At 27.7% G+C, this 12958-nt stretch overlaps 1 protein-coding gene across 2 annotated transcripts in view; it reads left to right on the top strand.

The window, feature by feature from the left end:
• Positions 1-12958, top strand: part of LOC107452400 (rough deal) — a 97863-nt gene that overhangs the window by 30849 nt on the left and 54056 nt on the right. For both annotated transcript variants that reach the window (XM_043040514.2, XM_071178661.1), the window contains exons 15-24: positions 1486-1611; positions 2493-2579; positions 3566-3613; positions 3729-3787; positions 8002-8107; positions 8222-8365; positions 9306-9362; positions 9442-9567; positions 11749-11868; positions 11946-12086. In XM_043040514.2, the coding sequence (XP_042896448.1) occupies positions 1486-1611; positions 2493-2579; positions 3566-3613; positions 3729-3787; positions 8002-8107; positions 8222-8365; positions 9306-9362; positions 9442-9567; positions 11749-11868; positions 11946-12086 (1014 nt within the window). The remainder of the gene's footprint in view (positions 1-1485; positions 1612-2492; positions 2580-3565; positions 3614-3728; positions 3788-8001; positions 8108-8221; positions 8366-9305; positions 9363-9441; positions 9568-11748; positions 11869-11945; positions 12087-12958) is intronic.

Below are 12958 nucleotides of genomic sequence, written 5' to 3' on the forward strand. Positions count from 1 at the left end.
TATGTTACTCTGATTTCATTATTTTTAAGTTTCAAGTTGGTATTAACTAAATATTCATAGATGACGAAATATTCATAGTCAAAATTAAAATTTCCTCAAACCATATTTTAATAAAATTTTTAGAGATAAAAAAAAGAAAAAGAATACCACTTTCTAAGCAAACAATTTGATGCTGGTTACTACTTCAGAATATTTTTATAATAATATACTTCAGAACATATTTTGTAAACATTAATTTTTGAATAAATCCACAGCAATTTCTGAATTTTCACATACAGCTCAAGGGTAAAATAAAATTTCTTTTTGGCTGCACTGGTGGTTATGATTATTTAACTTTTAAATACATGTTGATCACAGCTTGTGCTCTGTAAATTACTATACAAATTAACTTATAAACTGTGATTATAAAATTTTAGTGCAATTTTTTATAGATGTACCATAAAACTAAAATTAGTGTCATAAAATTTTCTGTAGAAAAACATATGAATTTAAATATTTTATTAATATTATTTTCATCAAATTTATTAATTTAAAATTTAAAAAAAATTGTAAATATTTCAAGCTGAGGTACTATACTCTGTTGCAAGTTAAGAAAAAACCATTATCCCTACAAAGAGAGCCTGTTTGCTTAGCACGCCAAATGGGTATGAGGTTTTCAGCTCAAATGAATATCAATATCTCTAACTCTTGAAACGATGCTGCACAGCCTCCTTTTTTCTTGCTTTCTTATTAATAATAACAGTTATTAACAACAATAATCAATTAACAAGTAATAAGAATGAATGAAAATGATATCTAAAAATCGTAGCAAACGTACGTCTTTCTGTTCTCATTTTAAGAAATTGATGAAAGAATAATAAATATTGTTTCTTGCTGACAATTTTCTTCCACAGTGAAAAAAAAGTAAACATTCTTTATCTCGCCTTTGATTTGTTAAGAGTATGTCAACATACGGTGCTCTATTTTTTAATGCTTTAATTAAATCCAATGATCTTTAAATGTTATATAGTTATTTCTTTTTCAAGAACGAATGGGCTTCTTATTTTTTTGAAAGATGTCACCAAGTTGAGGATTCCAATAAAGCTTCGAAACTATAACCTTTTTTTTTAATAATTGTGATATATATCGTAAAAGATAACATGAATTAAATTTCTGTCTGATGTGTTTAACTTTTAAAAACTTTTAAATGGTTTTAGAAAGCATATTTATAAAGTTGAAAACTTAATAAAATGGAACTATATGCAGTTGCGAATTATTACTTAAATCAAATACCACAATGGTCTTTTCTTAACCTGCAATGAAGTACAGTTTGATGATATTCTCAAGCTGAATTTTTTGTAGGAATTAAGAAAAAAATCAAGAGTAAGAAAATTATTCTTAATCTTAAAATTTGTTACAGATACAATTTTAAAAATATTAAAGCAATTAAAATTTAAGATTTGATTATAAAATTTTGGTATAATAATAAAAAATGTTTTATTTTAGGTCATCCATAAAGCTAAAGTTAATCATCTTCTGAATGACTTAAATAAAGATATTCAATCTTCAGCATCTGAAATTAAAGTGGACAGCTTGTGGAGTGAGCTAAAATGCTCTCTAGGAAAAATTGAAGTGTGTACCCTAATTCTTGTTATGTATTTTTAATTCCTATGTAGTTTTCATTAAGAATTTATTTATTTGTCACGAAACTTTTATTTTTCTTATTTTTTTCATAGAAATTTGGTAAATATTAAGCTAATATGGAATAATTGAAAAAATGAAAACTGTTATTTTTTTTATTAGGTTATTTTAATTCAGAGGAAACAACAAGACTGTATTTTTAGTTCTTAGGATTGATTTTCATGCTTTATTATTTATTTGTAGGTAGAAATCAACTGTATTGTAGTATATGTGAAAAAATACTGTGATATGCCACATTATTTTTAAAAGGGTTATTTTTTACATCAAACATTTCCTTAGTAGTTCTAAATTTAGGTGTATTACTAGTTTCTAAAACTTCGACTAGATAACAGCCTAATGCACAGAATGATTTTATTACTTTCATAGAAATTGTGGGGATTTGTTCAAAAGCATTCTTGTGGACAATTTAAAAATGTAGCTTATCATTGTTATGCACTTGTTATTAAACTTTAAACCTTTCCATTAACTAAAAAATAATTTATTTTATTTTAATTTTTTTATCTATTTAGTAGTTTATTTTATTCCTACTAATATACCAATATTTATATTTACAATATTTATTTATCTTTTTTATGTAAGAAATATATCTAACAAAATTTGCTTTGTTTCACAAACTAATGTGTATTGGCGTGCTTATATGTATAAAAAGTTGAATGCAAATGGTTAAAATTTGTTTGTAATCAAATGTTATTTTTTTTAAAAAAAAATCTTTAGGTTTAAAAAATATTTTTAGGTTTCTCATTTTGATGAATTTAGTAAATTCCAATTTGACTGTAGTGATGCTTAGTAACATAATTTTTTCCATTTTTTAGGATGTAGAATACATTAAAGTGATTGCTACAACTTCTTTACATTCATTAGAATCTATTGAAAGATTGCTCTTTTGTGTAAAAGATTGGGTAAGGAGAATTTTATTTATTTATGTTTTAAAAAGGGTATTAACTTACAAAGCCTTTTATGTGTTTATTTTTAAAATTTTAATCAATAATAAAATAATAAGTCATTAAATAATATCGAAATTATGAAATAATTATTATGATTAAATTTCTTTTTAATTTGTTGATGTTAGTTCCTGTTTTAACTTAACTTTTTTTTGTTTTTTGTAATATTGTTCAATGTAAATCCTCTGTCTCAATGAACATTGAGACAGAGCGATGAAAGTTTTGATGTATTTTTTTTAATGTTTTTGTTATAATCTTAAATAATTATTTTTACTAATGGCAACTTAATAAAGTGTGAAAACCTTTGCCAATATTCTGTTTGTATTTGTCCCTTTAGGTTACATAATATACAAAATAAATTTAAATAATACTCTTGAACAGGTGAGTTTGGAAGGAAAGTTAAGATCTTGTTCAGAATTTACCAATTATGCAAACAAAAATAAATATGGAATTCTGATACAAATAAGAAAGAGTGCATTTTAACATGCTTAATTGCATATTAAAAAATTAAAATTTTTATTTTTTTATTTGATGACAAGTGTTTAGATATTTAAAATTTACAGGAAGCCTGAAAAAAAATTACAAGGAAAAAACTTGTACAAAAGCTTACCAAATGTTCATTGAGACAGAGGATATGTCAACCTATGGACCAAATGACCTGAAACGGATGCACCCCCTTAAGTTTTGTTGCCGCAGGTGGAGCAGGGAAGAATATACGGGGCAACTTCTATTGAGGTTTTGATAAATTTCAATGCTGCAAATCACACACTTCTGCCTATGTACTTTTGAACATTGTACCATATTGGTATGGCAATATGTACCTTATTAGTATACGAGTAAAAATATAAGTCAATAGTAGGAATTCTCCCTATTCGTGTAAAAATATTTATCTTTAGTACCTTTCAGTAAAAATGTATTTTTATTTTTAAATTTATTTTTTTTAGATTGAGAATAATAAAAATTTGAATGGAATTTCTTCTTTCAATACTCAGGTAAATTTAATTTTCATTTTCATTTTTATTTTTAAGAAGATCCAGAATTTGTATTTTATATTTGTGCCCATTTTCGTTTCCTGCTTGTTAATTGTATTTTCTTTTTGTCTTTAAGGTCAATCAGCATTTGAATAAACTTGTCACCAATAAACTTTTGTCTTCATCAAATATAAGGTAACTTCCTAAGTTGTTTTTTTTTTCTCTTGATAATGTTTTTAGAATGTTGCAGAAAAATCAAAATATTGATACCATGTATTTCTGAATATAAACTCATCGGTGTATGAAGTCAAATTATGTTTTTTCTTTAAACATATACTAAAAATTCAAAACTCATATGTAGGCTGATGTAAAAAAAATAAATAACAATAAGCATTATCTTTGTCGGTAACTTTTAACTTCCCTTTTGGATAATGTAGCCTTGTTACCTTCAGGGCCTGATCTAGAAATGCAGAGGCCCTAGGTGCAAAACTGTCAGGGCCACCTGGTTGTTACTTAAAACAAAATTTACCTGCTGTTAAAAGATGAAGTGTTATTAAATTTTTTTAGCATTAATTAGTAAATTAAGATTTATTAGTAAATTTGAGCTTATATCTCTTTCAATCTATATTAGCTTATGATTATTATAAACAATTCTTCAAAAAAAAAAATATTTGTAACATTTAGTGTCTTTAGAAATGAGGGAACCCTAGGCCTGAATCTCTCAGGCCTTATGATAAATCAGTCTCTGGGTTACCTTTGTTCTCTGGAATAAAATCCCATTTAAAGTCCTTATTTTTTTCTTTCACTTTTATTTTCCCCTCTCTTTCCAAGCATATAAACTTAGCAGTTTGTATTGAATTCATCAACAATTGAATTTTACAAAAAGCCAATGTTAATCAGTCCCTAATCGCAGGAGCTTTCTGAATTCTAAAGCTAGCATGTTTGACCTTTTCTGTTTGTCTGCTGTCTTATGATGAAAAATGAGCTGTAAATTCTTCTTCAAAAGAAATATTCATTTCCTATTCCAGCTTTTATGCCTTTTCAATTGCTATTTTTTGCCATTTTATCTTCAACTGATGCCTTATTTTCAGCTGCGTATATATAGGTTTGTCAAGCGTCATTTTGCGATATGTAGTGATCTTTGATTCTCAACTAAATGGAAAAGTGTTTTTGTTTTCAACTTCTGATGGAATTTTGAGAAGTTAACGAAAGTTAACTGAACCGTCCCCTACTTATGTTTTTTGAGATTTTCCAAATAGTCTCAGCTTATTTTTAGAAACATACTGTACAATTTTGTCTGAATTATTAGTTAAATTTTTCAATTTTGTTTAGAAGTATAATGAAAATCGATAATTGATTTTTACGCAGGTAGTTAAATTAGTCATGTAATGATTGAGGGAAGAAATTGTGATGTTGATAAAATGCTCTCTATTGGATAAATATAACAAAACTTTTTTTGCAACATACCATTTGCATAATCCAGCTTACCTACTTCTTGTGTCAGAAACGAGAATTTCATTCATACCATTCTATTTTATTGGAGATTAGTTTTCATCTTCTGATTTTCTTAAAACATCTACACAATGGAAAAAATTTAAATTTCCCTAATTTTAGTCAGCAATTTTTATTTACATTATTATCAAATTTATTTACATTATTAGGTGATCAAAAGAAAATTTTTAAAACTAATTATCATTGGAAGAAACCCATAGTTACACAATACTAACCTGGGGTGTCACTTAGTTTCCTTCTAATTCACTAAAATTATATGCTTTGATTTATTTGCCCTGAACTAACATTTGAATTAAAAATAAATATTAAAAATAATTATATGTAAAATAGTTATAAAAATGCATGCAATAAATTGTTTATTTGTTTCAATTTGTAGAGACAAAAAAGAAATGAAAGTAATGAAGTTAAAAATTTTTTATTTTTGTATTCAGTGCTGTAATTTTTCCCCTTCAAAACTATGATTTTCTTTTTGTTTGTGCTTGTATTAGATTATGTATTTGTATTAGATTTCAAAATTTCTTCGGGGATTTGAAAAGTGAACACACTGTTTTATTGTCGGCTTGAGAAAGCATTTTGAAGAAACAGATTTCAATATAATTTAAATTGTTATTGAGGGGAATTATAAATCGACCAAGTCAACCTTCATCTATCAAAAGGTATCTCAAGATAGAATCAAGTTAACATGCCTTATATACTAGTGAATTGGTGTTCAATGTTTATAGTGGTAGTTACGCCACATTATAACATATAAAACATTTTCTTAATATTTTCAAAATTTTTTAATATTTGCAAATGTCAAAGTTAAAACTTATATTTTTTTTGATATTGTAATTTAAATTAGATATGCCGTCCTGAAAAATATGATGCACTTGCTAAATTTGACTGAAATTGATAAGTATTTCATCAGAAAGGCTGCACCATCAGATACGCCGCTTAAAATTTTAGAATATGAATACATCTGTTCAAATAGTTATTTTTAAATAAAATAAATAATTAAACAATCTTCATTATAATTCATAATAATGGATTTCAGTAGTTTTTATAGTAACTTTTCAAAATAGCATTAAATAGTACCATGTACAATTTTGCACAATTCAAACAAAACAATCAGAATTGCATCAAGTCAATAAATTTTAAATATCCCAATTATGGCATGATTAGTTATACAGCGAATTAATCAAATGATAAAACTGTTAAAAATAATTGTAATAGGTTATTAAAATATATAATAATAAATAAATAAAAACTCTGCTCAAAATTTTCTCAAATGGAACAATTGCGAACACACAACTTGTATAAATTAATACCTAAATATTAATAAACCAAATGATTAAATCATTTAAAAACCTTTAAGATGAATTTAAAAATAAATAAATGTTGTTTTGTGCAAAATTGTACCATAAAATTATCTCAAACGTATTTTTTACAGATAATTTGGAATATCCCTATTTTAATTAATCAAATGATTAAGCAGCTAAGAAATAGTATTATGAAATCTTTAAATATATAATAAAAAGATAAAAAAAAATCTTTCTTTAAATCATCAATGAAAACAAAAAAACAGGACAAAAGCAAACTTGCAAAAATACAAAAGGAGTTTTCCTTTCCCATCTTTAAATTCTGATATTGTATATTTCCAAGAGCGAAAGTGATAAAGTTGATTTTAAACTGAAAATTTGAAACATTCCAACCCTACTAATCCTTTAATGAGTAGGACTTGGTATATTTTTTCTTTACAGTGCTAAGGAAGAAAAGAGGAAGGGAAATCCTTTTGTTGATTTTTACAAGATACGATGGTTCCTTAGATGGTTTGTGGGAAAGGAACACTACAGCGGTTTCTTTCGTTTTGGAGGGTGATGTTTACTCTTACATTCTTAGCATCCATTATTCACCTGCATTGTTAATTCATTAGAGTATCAGTGATCCTAAAATATTAAATTTTTATTTATTTATTTATTTCAAATGGCAGAGGTGAATTGACATGTTAAAAAGCAAAAACACAGGAATAAAACAGGAAAGTAAAAAGTAATTTCCTCAGGAGCGCTCTTGCATCCCAATATCGCTCGGTAGACAACGACCTGCAGAGGACCCTGCAGCACAGGATGAGGCTGCCATTCATAACAGCTGTGCTCTTGCACAGAGAACAATAGGGATCAGGTGCCAGCCCTAAACGAAACAGGTGCACGGCTAGGCAGTCTTGTCCGGTATATAGTCAAAACTGAGCCACCGCTTCGCGGCCCGGCCAGTCTGAAATGGTTTTCTGTTGTAGATCTCTCCACACTTTGGTTTTTACCCTTTCTGATAATTGGTGATGGAAATGCCCATTGATTTTTGATCTAACAATCCTTTTTAAAGTTGAAAAGGGGACTACTAAGAGCCTGGAGAATTCTTGTGCCTCTCTTTGCCAAAACATCAGCCCTCTCATTTCCTGTGCCCGGGAATCCATTGTAGGGCTAGAGTTTTACCAAATTGGTGGAGTTTACATATCACATCCTGACATTTTGGAACGTCGCAAGTGGAAGGGCAATGCATAGATTCAATCGAGCAATAGGGCATATCTCGAAGCAAAGGGCGAGCAAAGCGCCCCCTTCGAGTCTGAAAGGATAACCACATTTGAAAAAGACTCAATAAAACAAAAAAGCTGTTTGAGAGCAATATTGAATTAGATTGCTGTAAAAGGTAAAAAGGGGAGGGTGTTAAGGAAGTTTAGGAGAATCATTTTAACGAAAACGATTTTCAACTTCAGATAAAAGAGTAAATAAAAATCGTGGAATAGTCTACCCTATTAGATACACCACCTGGTTTAAAATCATAAACGCAGTGACGCATCTCCGTAAAATTTCGATAATTGTCTATATTTTTCTTATCAATATTGACATTTCTTTAATTTATTGCAGCATGAACTTTGAAGATTTCTTGCATAAAGATTTGCTTGAGTATGTCATTTCACAGTTGACTATTGGAAATTTAAGTAATGCATTTGTTGTTTGGGGAAGACATGAGGTAATTATTTCTATGTTTCACTTTTTTTTAAGTTTAATATTTTTTATTTAGCTATATTTATATTAAATTGTGTTTTTTTTCTTTATGTGAGTACTTTTTCTTATTTTTATATAGGATGAAATTGTAACAGTACTGAGTGATGAAGTTGTTAAACAAGTTGTTGAGGCCATACCTTCAGAAGTGCCTTCTAAGCTGTTAATTGCTTTTTTATCGGAAGATTTTTTCCCACCTGTCATTTCAAAATGCCCCAACTCAGTTGTGTGTATTTTACTATATATAGTTATTGCTTACAAAAATTTATTATATTCTAATATTCTGAAATGTATTTTCTATTTTGGAAATTTCAGTCATCAAATAAAATGAAACTCTTTATTAACTATTTTGGAAATTCTGTAAGCATAACACTGAAAAGAGTGAAATTAGGAGAAAAAATATTCTAAATTATTTTTGAAAAAGAATTAATTTGATTTTAGTAGTTTGCAATGTTACGGCTGAATATATGTTATATTTAATGCTAATAATTTTGATGGCTGGCAAAAAAAATCTTTTTTTTCTTCTTTCAAGTCATATAGTAATATGCAGTTATTTTCGCTTTTGCTCGACTTATAACTTTTAAATGATAAACACAGTAAAAAAAATGTAAATGTTTCTGTATAACTAAAACTTTTTTAAATAATGAAAAATTAAAATAATTTTTATCCTGTAAAAAAAGAAATGATTCGGATAATTGTTATTTTTTTAAAACAGTGCCCTTGTGTTTTAATAATCCACATCAGGAAGCAACTATTAATACAATGTTCCCACATCATGTAGGAAGATAAAGTTTGTTTTTCCTTCTATTTAAAAATTTGTATAACTATAAATTTTTTTATTTTCTTCCATTAATAAAAAGTTAGTCTAATTACACAAATCAATGTATAAAATTTTAAAAATAAGCAAACCCCAATTTTTTTTCTAATTTGCTTGCAAAAACATTTGTCAAACTAAGCCTAAATATATTTTCAATTTTCTAAAGTTTGATTTTGTGCTTATTTTTAACTATAAAGATGTGATAATAGATTTTTATTATTTTAATGTTATTTCTCTTTAGTGACGTACTTTTTTTTTATATATTCAGAAATATATATTATTAATTTGTTGCATATCATTAAAATGTATTGTTAAAAACCACTTAACTTGTTTAAATTTTTTCTTGTAGAACATTATTGCAGAATGGTTAATCAAAAGAGTTACTCTCATGGAGACGTCGGAAACAGTATGATCTTTTGTCATTTTTATTTGCAGTTAAACTTTTAACTCATTGCCTTGTCTCAAAAGTTCTTTTATTTAATTAGGAATTATGGCCAGAAAATGCAATTGATTTACTTTCTGTATTTTTCCATGCCATTCAAGATTTGTCTAAGACGGAAAATAAAGGCCTAATTAGCTTCTCTACAAGTTTATCTCTTCTTGCAGTTCATGTGAGTTATAATTATATTTAAGTAAATATTTTTACTAAACTCATTGAAAATTTATTTTAAGTTACAAGAACAGAATCAAGTCAGATTGAGGCAGTCTTGAACCGATGCTGTTCTTTTTGTTTACTTCTGATTTTTTTATGATGTTTCCCATTTTGTGTGTTGTTCTTTTTGTTTACTCCTGATTTTTTTTATGGTGTTTCCCATTTTGCGTGTTGTTCTTTTTGTTTACTCCTGATTTTTTTTATGGTGTTTTCCATTTTGTGAAACAAAAAAGTATATTTTTGTGAATTTTTCTTTATTTTGAAAAATTTTCAGATGCGTTTTCCCAAATATTTTCCGCATCAACCATGTTTTGCTCACAATCTTTGAGATATCAAATGTGTTTGAATTAATATATCAAATATGTTTGTTTTTCTGTGTTCTAAGAAATGTAAGTATCTGATTTGAAAGATTTATTTCTTTGATATTTAAGGATTGAACAAACTTGTGATAGTTTGACATGCTTGTGGTAGTTGATCAAAGGATAAAATTTTTTCAATGTAGTAGCAAAATCTTGGAAGGTATCTCCGCAGTCAGTCAACCACGTTTCATGCAAAAATAATCAAAATCATATTTTTACAATCACTAGATATTTTGAAATTGATATTATTGCTAAAAATAAAAGCAAGTGTAATTCTCATTGATGTTGGATCAGTAAAAAAAAGCATGTAAAATATGAAATATCGCACTCATTTACAAAAACGATAGTAGTCTGTTACTTTGACACTTTTATAAATAAAGACAGTTTTGAAAGACTCACTTGCACTAATCGATTATCAATCAGTGAACCTGAGGCAGCTAAATGAGAATTACATTTGCACACTGGTGCAAATGCTGCCTAGACCGATTAGGGTGTGTGATTACACGGAACATGCTCTGTGAAAGCATTGCTTTGTTTTTGTCTGATTTTATTTATTTTAAATGTAATGAAAAAGCCTTTTTTGCATAATTTTTTTATAAAAATGATTTAAAATTGGGAAAAAAAGCGCTTTTTCTTTACAGAATTTTGATAAGAGGCTACTTCATTAATATGAAATTTTATGAAAGGGCTAGTTTTATATGGTTATTATGAAGTGCCCAGATCAACACCTAAAAGCGTCTTTTTAAAAATAATTTAAAAAGGGTTATTAAATGTTTATTATTTTTCATTTATTCATGTAATATAAATAGTTAAAATTATAATATTAAAGTTGTGGTTTATAGATAAGCCTCTAGAAATGAATTGGTTTTAAGCTTCAGAATCTTCCTAAATTTCCAGCTCTATTATTATTTCCATTCCTATGTGAGACAATGTTTATATTTATTTTGTGTAATTTTAATGATATAAATTTTTGTTACGTATATTCTCTTTTATCAAACAAGTCTTTCTGTTTAAGAATATAGCAAAGCACTCCAGTGTATAGAAATAAACTTTTCATTGAAAATCCATTTATTTACAGTAACAAGCATATTACACCCTTTTCGGCATTATAAAACTAAAAAAAAAAACTAAAAATAATTCATTTAGTATAGAAAACATTTCTAGCTTTACCAATTGTCACAGCTAGTTTGCTACAACTAAAAATTGCCAGTTTATAATTATATTTATTATACCAGTTTATTATTATATTTATAATTATATTATTATATGAAGTAGCTTACCGTTACATCATGCTTATGTCCTTACTAATCTCTCTGCTAATTAGGTATTGCTCAGTAACTAGCTCAGGTTACCAAAAATTAACAAGCTAATAATCTTCAGTTCTATTTTGTGGTTAAGATCTATAATAAATGATATTGTTAATTTAATATAAATCAGTTTAATAAGAAAAAGATTATGATTATCCACACGAATGTATCCCATTCTTAAAATCAGTTTCAAAGCCTTTCACTGATAAATAAGACTTCAGTTGAAAGAAATTCTGCAGTCTCATACTCAGTAATGGGGAAAAGACATACAGATTTTTAATTTGGATTTTTTTTTAATATCCACTTTTAACATTTGCATTTAGTTAAGTGTAATCTGCATTGTTGTTAAATTGAAGAAATGTTGAAAAGCAAGAGAAAAATGTTAGATCAAAATTTTTATCTACTTATTTTTATAAAATTTCTTTTTGTTGACTGAACACCATTAAACTTCCTCTTTTATATTTATTTTAACAGAAAAAAATTGTGGATCCTGATTGTTGTGTTGGTCGGCTTAATGGAATACATCAGAAACTGAAGTGGCTGTTATTGTTAAAGTCTCAGTTTAATTGTCAAGTGCCTTTATCAAATTTTCAGGTGAAAGTAAATTTTATTTAATTGAGTTGTTATTTTTACCCTAAATTTTTTTAATTAAGATTTTGATTTTGTTTCAGGACTCTAAAATGGGCCTTGTGTTTGCTGTGCTGGACCGTATAGATCTACAGATTATTCCAAATGTTATTGAAATTTTTGCTAGACCTTATGCTTTAGATAATGATTTAGATCTTGATTTTTGCCTTGAACAATACATAAAGGTATGCGAGTTTTATTTAAGTTCCTCAATTATTTTTTGATTGTCAAAATACAATACAAAGTTTGTTTTTTTAACTTCATAATGTTGTTTGGTATGGTTTTAAACCTAATAGGATTACCCTATGGTATAATATTTATTTTAATTTATTTTATTTTGCCTTTGGTATAATTTTTTTAAACGTTTGCCATATACCATTAGCAAATTTTTACCATAGACTTATGGTGAACTTTTTCCGAAGGTTGTGACATCTTTGTCATATAGCTAGGGCCTATGGTATTTTGTCATTTCTATGCTGAGAATAATGTATCCATAGGTAAATGTATACAAGTGTCATTGAATTACTACAAGGAACAGAAACGACTTTGGAGTCTCTTCCGTCGTTCACCTTCCACATCAAATCTTGTAGCATTTAAAAGAGCTAAAGCGTTTGCTCGTAAAGTCCGACGCCGTAGCCAAAGAGAATCATGGAAACGCTATGTCTCATCTATATCATCAATGACATCTCCCAAACAAGTTTGGTCGAGAGTAAAAAAGGCAAACGGCATATACCGCGAATTTCATTTCCCTATATTAGAAAAGAACGATACAGTCTACTCTGCTCCCATTGATGTATGTAACATGCTAGGTGAGACATTCGCCGCTATCTCTAGTACAGAGAGTTACAGCCCGGTTTTCCAAAACCATAAACTCAACGCTGAACGTCATAATATCAATTTTCACACTCGTCGATCATCTTCATACAATGGCAATTTTACATTTCTGGAACTACAAAAGGCCTTATCAACAGCTGCGAACACAAGCCCTGGTCTCGATGGGATAACTTACCAAATGCTCCGCCATTTGGATATTACGTCTTTGGGTAACGTCCTGGTG

Source organism: Parasteatoda tepidariorum, chromosome 3 (genome assembly GCF_043381705.1).
Source record: "Parasteatoda tepidariorum isolate YZ-2023 chromosome 3, CAS_Ptep_4.0, whole genome shotgun sequence".
NCBI classification, from domain to species: Eukaryota; Metazoa; Arthropoda; class Arachnida; order Araneae; family Theridiidae; genus Parasteatoda; species Parasteatoda tepidariorum.